Raw genomic sequence first — 14,467 nt, forward strand, 5'->3', positions numbered from 1 at the left:
GCAGGCTCAGCAGCCATGGCTCACGGGCCTAGCCGCTCCGCGGCATGTGGGATCTTCCCGGACCGGGGCACGAACCCGTGTCCCCTGCATCGGCAGGCAGACTCTCAACCACTGCGCCACCAGGGAAGCCCAAGAGGGTGAGTTTTATGGAATGTGAATTATATCTCAATAAAGCAATTCCAAAAAAGAACTATCGCCTACAATAGCCTATGTGATTTGACCCTGTACCTCTCTCCAAAATCATCTCCTACTACTTCTCCCCTCATACACTACATACCAGCCACTAAGCCTTCTGTCTCTCTAAGAAGATCCAAGCTTCCTGCTGCTTTAGAGCCTTTGTACTCGCTATTAAACTCTTGCCTGGAGGGCTCTTCCTTCAGGGTGTAAAAGGTTGGTTCTATCTCATAATTTGGGACTCAGCTCAAACGTCTCCTAAAAGAAGCCTTCCCTGGTGGTCCAGTGGTTAAGATTCCGCACTCGCACAGGTTCGATCCCTGGTTGGGGAAGTTCCACATGCCGTCAGTGTGGCCAAAAAGAAAAAAAAAAAAAGAAGCCTTCCCTGACCACAATAACTGAAGTGAATCTCCAACCCGCTCCACCCTTATGACTATCCCCTTAACCTGTTTTATTATTCTTACAGCACTTACCACCAACTGAAACTATCTTATTTATCAATTTATTATCTATCTCCCCCTTCTAGATTATAAGCTCCATGACAGCAGGGACCTTATCTGTCTTGTTAAGCTCTGCTTTCCCCACACCTAAGAGTGTATGACTCATAGTAGGAACTCAATAAATATTTGTTAATTAAACAAGCAACAGTAAAAATCAAAATACTTAGGTTATTCACCTTGGAAACTATTGTTTAAACAGAAATAATGCCAATTTGCTAACAAATCTCAGGTTGCAGTAGATATTACCCAAAGCCTATCTACTTAGCTGTAATTGCAGTTAAAGACTTCTGTTTACATCTCAGAGAACATACTGTCTTCATCCCACTTTCTGTGCATCAGCAGCTATTACTAAGTCAGAGTTCTTGGGCTTTGGGATCTCTTCTCCCTTCAGCCTAATTTCCTCTGGTTAGTTCTGAAATCCCAAAAGCTCACAGAAGGCTTAAGTTTTGGTCCCAGCCATCTGACTCCTGCTGCTAGAAGAGAGTAAGACGGTAATCTAGGCTAGTGCTTTTCCAACTTAAATGTTCATATGAATCCTCTTTAGATTCTGTTAAAAGAGATACTGATTCAGTAGGTCTAGGTGGAACCTGAGATTCTGCATTTCAAACAAGCTCTCAGGTAATACCTATGCTCTTGGTCCACTGACCACACTTGGAGCAGCACTGGACTAGAAAACGAAGCAGTCAGAGATAGTTTCTCATTAGACATTTTGGCTAGTGTATAGAAAATCGAATACAGCCCAGTGGTTCTCCATTTAAGTAATGACTTAAGAGCATTACTATTCTCTCTTTAATTGCAGAATTTCAAAGGTCTGCTGAAGCACACAAATATGACAAATCTTGGAGCGAAAACTTTTTCAAAAGGAACACACTGGGTTTCCCTCGTGGTGCAGTGGTTAAGAATCTGACGTCTGCCAATACAGGGGACACGGGTTCGAGCCCTGGTCTGGGAAGATCCCACATGCCATAGAGCAACTAAGCCCGTGCGCCACAACTACTGAGCCTGCATTCTAGAGCCCGCGAGCCACTACTGAGCCCTTGAGCCACAACTACTGAGCCCACGCACCTAGAGCCTGTGCTCCTCAGGAAGAGAAGCCACCGCAATGAGAAGCCCACGCACCGCAACGAAGAGTAGCCCCTGCTTGCCACAACTAGAGAAAGCCCGCGCACAGCAACGAAGACCCAATGCAGCCAAACATAAATTAATTAATTTTTTTTTAAAAAAGGAACACATTAAAAAAAAAAAAAAGGAACACATTGATCACTGGGGATATAGGATTCACGTTACAGGTTAACGTTCAAGTCCGTTTTCTGTAAAATAAAGTATACTTGTATCTTTAGGTCATTTAGATCCCCAGCTCCAGACAGGTAAAGAGAAATTAAGAGGACAAGAGTGTAGGTATCTGAAATCTCTGTCCTGAATGAACTAATTACTTATTAAACAGTAAATACAGCTTTCGCCTCTGCCTGGCAGTCCTGAAAGAATACGAGAGCAGGATGCGGGATAAGTAAAGAACTCAGCAGTTAAGAATGAGGCCTACATTTCACAGAATGACCTCTCAGAACATCAATTTTCCAAACCTAAAAATGATGAGAGACTACAAATGGAAGAACAGACCTCTGATGATCAGTGTGCAGGTACCATGCTTGTTCCCCAGCCAGGCCATTACTTGGCAGTCTCACCTCTAGGGGCAGGTAGGTATGCTTTTGTTCCTGGCCAACTTGCAGGCAGGGCAGGTGGGGATACTTGAGCTGAAGGTTATATTTCTGCTTGAAATACTGTGCCACTGTGCACTCCACAGTCTGTCCACTCTCCAGCTGCAAGGGAAACCTGTTTCGGGGAAGGGAAAGAGGTGTCATAGCCCAGCATTCAGTAACACCTTTCTAGACCTACAACCATGGGAAGCGCCAGACTTGACTTCATCCCTATCCAACCTCTTTGAGCACTCCCACCACTCATGGGAAAGCAGAGGAAATACAGGGTTCCAAGAGTGAAACTAAAGATTTGAAAGGCAAGTTCCACAATGGTCAGATCATATCTGACTCATCTGTATTTCCAGTGTTGTGCATGAAGCCTGACACACAGTAGGCACTCATAGTCCAGCACAGTCTGAGGTGAAGAAGGTAGATGGAATCAGTGACAACTTTCCCAAGGCTCTAGCCCAGGATCTCAGCTTTCTTTTTCAGGAGGGAGAATAAGTTGAGAGAGATCCTAACATTTATAGAACTGAGAAAGAAGCCACAGAAAGACACCTGCTCTCTAGTAAATGCCCAAGAAGGAAAGGTGGAGACCAAGAAGGTAAAAATGGTAGGGAGAGTATCAATGGATCTGGGAAGGTTAGGGGAGGGATGCCAAATTCCCACAGCTTATCTTCAAAAACAGGGCTCATCCTCAGGGCCAGGTGTGGGTTCAGAGAAAGTGAACAGAGTATGTTGAAATATCGGCCCTCTTCCACCAACAGTATGGCTTAGCAGCCCTGTCAACTTACGTCTGATGGCTGGCAGGGCGGCGGGTAACATTACACACGCGGTATTTCCTCTTCATCTGTCCACAGTGGGTCACTTCCACCTTCAGGCCTGGGACACACACACTGCTTGTCAGGGTTGGAAAAGGTTGCTCATGTGCCCAGGCTTGGCCTCTCCCCTGAATATATCCCAAGGGGATTTCCTTTTAGGACTAAAGAGAAAGTAGCACTAATTCCCCTCCCCGCCTGGTTGGGTCCTCACCCTTGATCTCCTTGGTGAAGCGCACACGCTGAGAGTCCGTGAGGGGCTTGGGCTGCTCATCTATGTTCCTGATGTCCAGCACCTCACACATGAACTCAATCACTGGCTGCGCCTTGTAGAAGGCAGTGGCTGAGACTGTGGGGACAGGGTAGGTACAGCTCAGCTCAGGTTCTGTCTTCCAGAATAAATGGAAGCACTGCTCTTTACACCCTCTTCTTTATAGGGTATTGGGATGGGGGAGGGGTCCCAGGGCTGTAGGGATTAGACTAGGAGTGTGGTTACAGAGCTGGGAGGGATGAGGCTGGGAGTGTGGTCACTGGACTCAGGGTGCCCCTGGCTCCATAGCTCTCCCCACTCACCATCAATGTTGAGCATCATCTTCCACATGGCAGGGCGCACAGACTGGTGAAAGCCGAACCAGACCTCGCGCCCACCCCCCAGCGGGTGGTAGTAGCCCTCAGGCGGTGAGAAGAAGGAGCGGCCCACAGGGGTGTACCTGGCAGGGACAGGCAGAGAACTGGTCCCTCGGGCACAGGCCCCCACCCTGTGAGGCATCCTGGGCACGGAGGAGCCCTGGCCTGGAAGGCAGGACACCAGGGCTTTAATTCCAGCTCTGATCCTTTACTAGCTGTGTGACTGACCTTGTGCAAGTCTCTCCCCTTTTACTGCCCTGCAGGGACAGATGGGGTGAGGTCCAAAGATATCTAAAAGGGACAGGGCCAAAGCTTTAAACCGTCTAAATGTATATGCACACTTGCCTGGTATATGGTAGGGCTTCAAAGAATTTTTTATTTGAAAGGCACACGGTGGGACCTTAATATATGCTCATTCCCCTCCTCCTCCCACAGCACTTCTGCCACCACTTGTAGCCCAGATACTAACTACACCCAGTACCTCATGGATGCCAGGTGCCTCATGGCCACATCCAGGGCTTGCACAGACTCCAGGGGAACGGGGATCTGGCCACTAACCAAGGCCTCATGCAGCATGCGCCAGCTCACAATGGCTAGCCACTTGATGGAGACCTTGAAGATTCGATCCTTCCCTTCCCCAGGGATTGTCACCTCGAAGTCAACCTTCAGGAAAGTGAAAGGGGTGAAAGATTGCTGATGCTGTCCCACAGCCCAATATTCCTTGCCTTGCCCCTATTATCCTTCACCCCATAGATTTCCCAAGAATCTGCTTCTTAAGCTGATAGGGACTCACAATGAAAACTTCAGAGTAAATTCAGCCCCTTAGTCTCCAGCCACCTTGGCTCAGTGTATCTGTCCCTCTCAACCACACTTAGTAGAAAGTCCCTTAGGTCTATTTTAAGTCTAATCTCAGTCTGTTTGGACAGGGACAGACATACAGGAGGCGAAATAAACATCAGCACCGACCCATCCCTCGCCCTAAAACACACTTTCTCAGCACAAAAGACGAAAGGGATCTCTGGACTACCAGACTCCAAACAGGCTTAGTTGAGTTCTGTCCCTCCCCAGACCCCTGACACAGGTCCAGCCTGACTCCCAACCTTACCCGTTCATTGCCAATGGGCAGTGCTGTGACAGTGTAAATGTTCTTCTTTCCATCATACACGGGCTTGCGATCACCAAAGATCTGAGGCTTGAAATGCTGGACCATGTATTCCACCACTTCCCTGTGGGGAATGGGAAAGGCCAATGGAAGCTGAAAGACTACCACTTCAAGCTCTTGGAAGTAATTTAAAGTCCAGGCAATGTCCCATCTACTATATTCTGTCCTACCAGCTACTAATCTCTATTCTAAGCAGTGCTTCTCAAGCTTCAACATTCATATGAATCACCTAGAGATCTAAAATGCAGGTTCTGATTCAGCAGATTTAGAGCAAAGTCTGAAATTCTGCGTTTCTAACACACTCCCAGGTGATATTTTTGGTCCTCGGATCACCAAGTCTCCGAAGGACCTAAAAGAGTGGTTGTGAGTGCCTTTTGAGTAGAGGGGGAGGCTGAGGGGAGAAGGGCTTAATCTCAGGGTCTGTCCAGAATCAGGAACAAAATCTAGGCTGCTCCAATCCCCAAGGTGATAATCAAGAAAGGTAGATGGGAAGAGACCTGAATTGGAATAGGAATAAAGTGTGGAAGAAGAACCTCATCTCTTCCATCTCTCTGAAGTCCTTGGTTCTACCACACTGTTTTCTCTCCATTATCGTCTCTTTCTTGATTTCACTTCCTGTCCTCTGCTACTTAGATTCCAGAGTATCCATCTAGCCTTCAGAATCCCAGTCCATCCAACTATCTAAACTCTTCACTTTCTAAACCAAAGCTCTTGAATACTATTGGATAAAAAGACTCAAACTATACATTGGAAGCAACTGTAAACACATGGTTTTAATGCCAATTAGGCCTCAGTGCTGCCCAGCAATCTTTTTCATATCTCTGATCACTTCCATCCTCATAGATTGTGTCAAACCTTCTCCACTACCCGCCTAACGACAGAATCCACTCCTACCTCAGATCAAAAAGCATCTTTAATAATTCTGGAAGAGTAGAACATAGAAGGCAAGGCCACCCTCAAGTTCCCAGACATATAAACAAATACATTTATATATACACTTGCCTCTTTTCCTCTTTCTTTCCTCTCACACTTGAAATATCCCTTCCATATATAACTTTTAAACATCTGAAAATAGGTTCAACTTCACTCAGTAGAGAAATACAATTTAAAATTAGACCAAGATATAATTCTCTACTTATCAGAATGCCAACAATTTAAAAATCCAATATACTGAATTGGTGCAGATATGGGGGGATACCTTACTGATGGGAGTATAAATTGGTACAACTTACCTTAAAAAAAACTGGCAACATCTCAAAAATTTTAAATGTATTATGCCAGCAATTCCAGCCTAGGAACTTATCCTACAGATACACTTGTATTTGCATTCAAAAATGTATCTATATTAATATTCTACACAGTTTCATTTTTGTAGCAAAAGTTTAGACTCAACCTAAATGTTCCTGAATAGATTTATTAAATAGGTTATAATATATCCATTCAATGGAATATCTAAAAATCTATGCAAAAGAATGAGACAGATATGTAGGTACTGATATGTATTACTTTCCAAATTTTATTGTTCAGTGGAAAAAAGCAAGGTGCAGAGCAGTGTATATACAATTCTGTATTCTGTGTGCTTTGAAAATGTTCTACAAACATATATGCTTGCATATGTATAGAAAAATATCTGGAAGTGTACTCAAGAAAGGTAATAATGAATGCATCTGGGGAAAGGGACTAGGAGACAGGAGGCCAGGGTAATATGAGACATTTTTCATTGCTACTCTTCCTGTAATATTAAAATTTTTTTTTCATTGTGCATATATATATGTATATATATATATATATATATATATATATATATATATATGTCCTCCTGCCTCAGCAAGGACATCCCACTCATTCCTCTCCTCTCTGTCTTGTACCTTTAACCTCTCCTGCACTAGCTCCTTCTCGGTTTATAAACATACCCATGTCTCATTCTTAAAAACTTTTCATTTATTCATTTCAACAAATAATGAAATGCAGTAGGCACTGTACTTGACCCCTATAATCTTCTCTAGCCAACATATTCCCTCTCTCCCGATGCTTCACTATCAAGCTATCTAGAAAAAAGCTATCTGTTCTCACTATCCCTACCACGTTACCTTCCATTTATTCCTTAACTCACTGTTAGATTACTAGCCCAACTCCTCTACTGAAACTACTGTGGCAAAAGGTACCAATTGTCTCCTAATAGCCAAATCCAGTGATATTTTTCAACATTTACCTTACTTAGAATCTCTTCCTCAAGAACTTTCTTGAATTTGGTGATATCACCAAATTCACCAAATCACCCTCTACTAGTTTTTCTTTTACCCCTCTGGATTCTCTTTCTCAGGAAAATAAGGACTACTGGACTTAGTGGCTTAAACGTGCATTACTTACCGGTTGACTCTGCGAGGACACTTATCCGGCTTGATATCCACCTCGTAGTGGTAGACGTCAATCTTAGGGATGTCCACTTCAAAGTAGTTGGCCAGGAGCTTGATTGGTTTCCCCACGGTGCCAATGCCAGGCCGGCGAGGTGCCTGGAACACCTGCTGCAGGGGGGGCAGGTAGGTGCCTGCAGCTACAAGACAGAGAGGCTGGTGAGGGTAGAGTCAGGTAATCTCCTTACCACTCTGATCAGAGAAGGCACAAGGCCTCCTAGAACGGGAGCAGCAAATTGTAGGAAAAGCCTCTTTCCTGCCTACCCAACCCAACTGAGGGCTTCCACTGGCTGAAACAACCCAGGTTCATTTTTTATTTATTTTTATTTTTTTTATTATTTTATTTTATTTTATTTTTTGTGGTACGCGGGCCTCTCACTGCTGTGGCCTCTCCCGTTGCGGAGCACAGGCTGGGGACGCACAGGCTCAGCGGCCATGGCTCACGGGCCCAGCCACTCCGAGGCATGTGGGATCTTCCCGGACCGGGGCACGAACCCGTGTCCCCTGCATTAGCAGGCGGACTCCCAACCACTGCACTACCAGGGAAGCCCCCAGCCTCATTTTTTAAAAACTCTTTCCAGTTAGGAAAATTACCCTTGCTGTCTGTCTTAAATTCATCAAATGAGTATGTAATATCTTCCTATTACATGTTAAGTAGATGGGCTAAATCTGGCTCTAGTAACAAAACTCTTTCTTCCCTCTACTAGATGAAGACGCCATCAGGTATCTAGCAGACTAAGAAAGCCCTATTATCTGTCAGCCAGATGCTCACTTCACTCATCACCATCCTGAACACAAAATAGTATCATCTTAATGCTTCCCTGCACTGCAGACAGGAGGAAGACCTAAAGAAGGCCAAGTGCTGGGGCGGGGGGATGGGGGGAGGCCGCGCAAGGAAGAGGGCAGTGTCTGAGAAAAGATTAAGGCAACCAAATGGCTGAGGATGGAGCAGAAAAGGAGAAAAGGCTAAAAGGATAGATTTTGGAGACTAAGGAAAGGAGAGAGGCTGAAACACGGAGCTGGTGAAGAGGCTGGAACTGGAAGTCATAGACCAAATATGCTTGGACTGGGAAGGAGGAAACGCTGGAGTTAGGGGCTGGGGCAAGATAGTTTAGAGTTGAGAGCCTGGGCAAGAAGCAAGGCTGCAAGTGGGGAGACAATGAAGAAGTAGTTCAAAAGAAGAAAAAGCTAGGGAATGAAGACAGGTTAAATATAGGAGACTGAGGCAAGAGTAAACTAGAGTAGAGGACTTGGGAAGGAGGGGCAGACATTAGCATCCTGGAGAAGACGAGATTACTGGTTCTGGGAAGAAGAATACAAGATTCTTTCCAGGCCCACAGCTCCTTCTACACAGAGGGCCCAGACAGTAGCAGAAGGGGTTTAAGACAGAGGCAGCCCTTGGGAAAGGGCTAGGGCAGGGCCAACTCCCACTACTTTCTCCTCTATTGCCACCAGCCTGATTGTTGCCCCTGGTTTTATTTTCTAGCTTGAGGGGAAAGGGAAGAAAAGAGGAAACTGCCTAAGAGAACCCTCCGTCAGCATCTACTATTGTCTTTGCCAGCAGAGGACCAGCCCAGGTGGGAGGAAAGAGGGACAAAACAGCCCAGAACCTCCCATTACCAGAGATCTGCTTTCACAGTTGGCGAGGCTGGGGGGATGGGGCATATCCTCAGCTGGGGGGTCAGGAAGAGGTCAGAACCATTCAAGGGAGGGGCATGCTTTCCAGAGCTAAGCTGCTGTGTCTCCTTCTAACCACCTGTCAAGCCTACCCTACTCCATAGACAGGGAAACACAGACGGGAATGACGGTCCAGCCTGGGGAGAAAAGGCCTTCAGGATTCAGCTACCTGGGGAAGTGAAAGCTTAACTACTAGCACCTGGCCACATACCCCAGAAAGAGCTGAACAGAAATTATACACAAGCCATAGATAGACATACACATCCAAACACATACTTAGACCTGGACAGTGTACCTTCATACACATACCCCTCACCAGCCTAGATTGTGAGTTCTTCAAAGATACAGACTGTATCTGCCTTGGTCACTGCTGAATCTCCAGTGCCTGGCATATAGATGTTCAATATACAGATACTAAATGAATTAACAAACAGATCCATAGACACACCACAAAGAACACACAAGCATACACAGCACACAAACACACAAACACCTGCACACTGCTCAGAAACAATTATAAACCCGGCACAGGACAAACATGACCCTAGTGGAAGTAGCTGGTAAGAGATACCCTTTCCCTCCCCAAGTTCTTACATTCCATTCACCTCCTTAGCCTCCCAGGCCGAATAACTGTTAGGAGCCTTGGGAGAAAGACATCCTCTAGAGCTAGGGGCTGGGTAGAAATGATGGGGGATGGGACAGACACTCTAGCCTCAAAGCCTTCTCTTCCCTAGAAACAGGACTACACACCAAACTTAGCCTTAGGCACCCTCCACTCCTAGGAGGCTTTGGAAAAACAGGGAGCCCCCACCCTCCCCTTCATACCCAAACTAGGGAAGGCAGGAGGAAGAGAGAACCTCTCTCCCACTCCACTCCCCTTCAAGCCTTACAGCAGTACAAAGTTCCTCCCCTAACCCCACCCTGCCCCCAGCTTTTAGTCTGAGAAAGGGAGACACTTCCCTTCAGACCCAGACAGGGACAGACGGCCACTTTGTAATGCAGATGAGGGCCCCAGCACAGAGGACAAAGCTTGGGCCTTGGGGGAAAGGGGCGGGGCCCTTCCCTGCAGACAAAAGCAAGGAGGGAGGGGCTATGAAAAGGACACTCCCCCTCCCCCATCCTCAACCGGCCCTGAGAAGGAAAAGTAACAGAGCTGAAAGGCCTGGCTCAGGGATTCCTTCCCTGCAGTTCTGAGGCCCACATACCTCCCAATAAGCTAGAGAGCCCACTCAAAAGACAAACTCAAGGCTGGGTTAGCTGTCCGGTAAGCAAAGAGTAAAAGGCCAATCGCTCCAAAAAGAATTTGTCCACACACTGAGTACACACAAATTATTAAATATCCACACATGTGCTTGACCATTTATGTTCACACTGGAATGTGATTCAATTCAAAAAATAAAGACGTATTTGTGTCAGGGCCTAGACATTGGTTGGTTCCACAGATAAATCAGACACCACCTCTACCCTCTGGGAGCTCCCAGTCCAGTATATGTGCTTGTAACACAGCTGAGCACAGAAGGCACACCTGGCCATAAGCCCAGTGAAGCCAGTAACAATACCTTGCTTTGTGTATGTACTGTGTCCTCAAACCTCCAAGAAAACAGTCCGAGCCTAGGAAGGAGGCAGTTATGGGATCCCTCCACTCACAGCTTCCAGAATGAATTTGAATTACACCTTTTGATGAGGTAAAGCCTGTCCCATTAGGCTACAGCCAACTCCAGATACCAGGCTCTCGTTCCTTCCCTAGAAGCTATAAATATGTAACATGAACCCCAAAAAAGTCAACTTTTTCATCACTCTAGAGACCATTAGGAATTCATCATAATAGATAATTAGCAGTCTGGTATGGGTGCCAGCTCCCAGCAATCCATCTGGACCTCTGTGACCTCTACTACTCTAGTCCCTGGGTTGCTGTAAGTAGTCTCCAGCCCAGAAAACCAGGAGGGCTCCTGGAATGGAGAAAGGGGCCTAAGGGAAGGAGGAAGTAGTTTTCTGAAGTCAGTTGCTCCCTGCATTCCATGTTAAGGCTTACACAGCCTTTACAAGGTTGTTTTTGTGCTGGGGAAAGTAGTCACTAAGTACTTATAGATCACTGAATGGATGACTCGAATGAGTTGGCAGGAGCTATTTCCTTAAGGGGATTAGATCTGGTATACAAGACAAAGATGCTTCAACCAGAAATGAAATTCCTGTCCCAAATGGAAATCCTATTCCCACCCCGAGATCAAATGGAAGGAAGTAGTGAGACAAGACCTAAAGGATTCCCAGGTCCAGACTGCTCCTCCCATCAAAAGGGTAAGAGACAGGACACAGGAGGTGCCACCACTACACAACACATCCAGGGACTCTGGTCTTCTTGGGGCAGCCTTGCCTCAGTTTCTCCTCTATTCTTACCGCCTTTTCTCCTGATTGTAAATAAGGAGAAGTTAAGGCTATCACCTGGGACACCATGGTGAAGGCTATAAACTTCCCCCTACCCCAAACAACTTATTTGTGACAAAAGGCTAGCTTGACGACCTTGGGTCTAATAACATGGCCCTGACAGTTTCTGGGGAGTAGAAAGAGAGGAAAAAGAAAAGATACCCAGTGGGGGACAACAAACATAAAAATATTAAGGTATAGAAAGATTAGGCTGTCGACTCAGGGACATTCAATAGAGAGGTCATTTTCCTTGGATTAAAAGATCCCAACTCTGCTCATTGTTGGACCGTGCAAACCAGGCAGAAAACCCCTTCTAGGTAAACCTGGTCCTGGCCTTGGTACCTCAGTAACCAACACATTTTTTAAGGCCTGTCTTCAAGGAGGACCCGTCCATAACCTAAAACATTGCTTCCAGCCCAGTCTTTCCTCATCCCAGTGGCAAAATAAGGCACTTTAGCAGTTTCCCTCAACCTATTCTTGGCAAATTATGACTGAAGGTTTTCAGGGCCAAGTGCAAGAGCCCCAAGATGGGGAAGGGGCCCATTTCCACTTGTAGTCTGCCAGCATAACCTAAGAGAGACTGCAGCCCAACAGTGCGCTCCTTTTTCCAAGCCAACCTGCGAGTCTGGGGGTGGGGGGTTCGGGCGGCCACGCCCCCACCACATCGGGCAACCCGTTCCAGCTGCCACCTCCGCGCATGCTCCGGCGCCTCCGCTCCATCTCCCTAGACTTGGGGGGGGGGGGTGGAATCCCGGGGCTGGATCCCCACCCACTGCCCCCTGACCCTCGCCCCCGCGTCAGGCCCGGCTGGGGCGGAGCTCACAGCCCAGCTCTGGCGCCTTCTCCCAAAAGACATCAGCCCAGCCCAGCCCGGCTGAGCCCCCGCCCCCGGCATGCGGCAGCTCTGGGCCCATCTGTGTCGACCCCCTCCTCTCCTGGACACCTGGGGCCCGCCCCCTGCCACCTGCCGGGCCTCTCCCTAGGCCTCCCGGGATCTCCGAGTGTCCTTACGTGCGTTCAGGCCCTTCTCCCAGGGCACTTCCCACCTCCAGGAGTGCATACAGCCTCCTTTGATAAATGGCCCCCGTCTCAGAGCTCTCTTCACAAGGTTTCCCCCGGAACTGCACACAGCCCCCTTCAAACTGGGCCCCCCATCTCATAAGAGCCCCTTTCCTCACTCAGGAAACCTTTCCTCACTCGGAAATCCTGCTCTTCACGCGGGAGTCCCCTAGTCCTTGGAGCATGCACCGTGCCCCTCTGCCGGGGGCCCTTACCTGCTCCCGAGGGTCCCGCTTCCATCCCATATACCCGTGCGGAGGTCAGGCGGCCCGGAGACTGTGGAGTCCAGCGTGAAGGGCCTAGGTACCCCGCACTTTAGCTGCTTGGGCTCCCGGGCCGGGCTCGGCTACCCCCCCAAGCCCGGCCGCTCGCGGCGCCGCCCCCGCAGCCTCCGTTGCAGCCGCCGCCGCGGAGCCTGCAGCAGCTCCCCCAGCTAGCGCCCGGCCAGCTGCCAGTGCGCAGGCGCGACCGCCAGGCCCAGGGGGCGGACGGGAACGAGTCAAACGGGGCGCTCCGACAGCAACAAAGGCCAATGGAGAGGGGCGGGGGCACCGGGGACCGGAGGCAGCGGCCCCTGGCGGTCACCCGTCGCCATGCAGCCCGGCGGGAGGGCTCCGGTAGAGGCACCGCGGTACCACTCAGTGGCTTAAGTGGGGCGGGGCGGGAGGACAACCCCCCGCAGCAGCCTCCGGCCTTGTCTTTTCCCCAAACCTGTCCCTCCAAGCCTACACACAGCCTCCCCACTTCACAAGGGCCACGCGCACATTTCCACCTCATTCCCAGGTCACCCTCACACACTCCGAGAGCCCCGTCACCCAGGGGCCCTGCCTCCCACCTCTCCTCCCAATCACCCTCATCCTTCAAGCCTCGGCTGCAAAGCGACTGCCTCCGCGAAGCCTTTCTCCGTCCCTAGTCACTGAACTCACTGACGCCACCCTCTCTTCCAGGCCGACTACCGCGCTGAGACCACAGATATGAAAGAGACTGCCTACCCTGGAAGATGTCGCAGTCTCAACTTGAGTGCAGCTACTGAGCTCTACCTTCGGGACCTGAGAAACACCTGTCTCTACTTTCTCATCTACAGCTCACGCCTGAACTCAGTCAATCCGCTTCTGCCCTCACCACGTCACTTAGAACACTTTTTGTGTCGAAATTCAAAGGATAATTTTCAACTCTTATTTCTCTGCAGCATCTGACACTTTGCCTCTCCTTCCTTTTTGAGCCTTCTACTTGGCTTCAGCATTTTCTGAGGTCTCCTATTGCCTAAGCCCTTTTCAGCCTTCTTCAAGGGCCCCCCTCTTGCTTTTGATTCATTAAATAACAGTGTTCACCATGGTTTCAAACCCAGCTCTCTTCTCATTCCACTTTTCCCTTAAAGGTCTCATCCATTCTTATGGCTCAACTATCCTTCCGAATCTCTATTTCCAACCATGTCTCAGACCCATATTTCCAAGTGTCTGCTGGACAGCTCCACCTGGATCTACCAGCACTTCAAATTTCAAAAGTCCAAAACCAAACTCTATCTTTCCCCCACAAACGTGCTTGTCCTATACATCCTGTCTCTGCGAAGGGCACCTTCATCCCAGAAATGACAGTTTCTCTCTCTCCCTTGCTTCTTCCCCTATACAGATGTTCACAAAGACCTGACATGTTTACCTCCTGAACTGCTCTCACATGATCTCCCTGACATTCTTCTGATGGCTCCTTGTGCTGGAGCAGACCTTTACCATACCTTGCCAAAAGTATCACAATCACCTCCTTGCTGGTCTCACGGTTTCGGGGAACATTTCTCCTATTTGGTCTGCATCAACTGATAGGTGGTAAGAGACCCCAGCTCAAACATCACTTTTCCATATATTCATTCATATGTATGCATCCATCTGTAAATTTTGATGCCTACTTTACACTAGAGGCTGTGCAG

General features: G+C 48.2%; 1 protein-coding gene across 3 annotated transcripts in view; it reads right to left on the bottom strand.

Moving 5' to 3' along the window:
* The window catches only part of AGO1 (argonaute RISC component 1), a 41,191-nt gene extending 28,226 nt beyond the window's left edge, over positions 1–12,965 (bottom strand). For all 3 annotated transcript variants that reach the window (XM_007120128.3, XM_007120129.3, XM_007120127.3), the window contains exons 1-8: positions 12,762–12,965; positions 7,346–7,529; positions 4,919–5,039; positions 4,295–4,476; positions 3,760–3,896; positions 3,401–3,535; positions 3,163–3,250; positions 2,357–2,504 (exon numbers count right to left, since the gene is read on the bottom strand). In XM_007120128.3, the coding sequence (XP_007120190.1) occupies positions 2,357–2,504; positions 3,163–3,250; positions 3,401–3,535; positions 3,760–3,896; positions 4,295–4,476; positions 4,919–5,039; positions 7,346–7,529; positions 12,762–12,786 (1,020 nt within the window). In that variant the 5' untranslated portion in view covers positions 12,787–12,965. The remainder of the gene's footprint in view (positions 1–2,356; positions 2,505–3,162; positions 3,251–3,400; positions 3,536–3,759; positions 3,897–4,294; positions 4,477–4,918; positions 5,040–7,345; positions 7,530–12,761) is intronic.
* Positions 12,966–14,467: the final 1,502 nt, after the last annotated feature.

Source organism: Physeter macrocephalus, chromosome 3, assembly GCF_002837175.3.
Source record: "Physeter macrocephalus isolate SW-GA chromosome 3, ASM283717v5, whole genome shotgun sequence".
Taxonomy (NCBI): Eukaryota; Metazoa; Chordata; class Mammalia; order Artiodactyla; family Physeteridae; genus Physeter; species Physeter macrocephalus.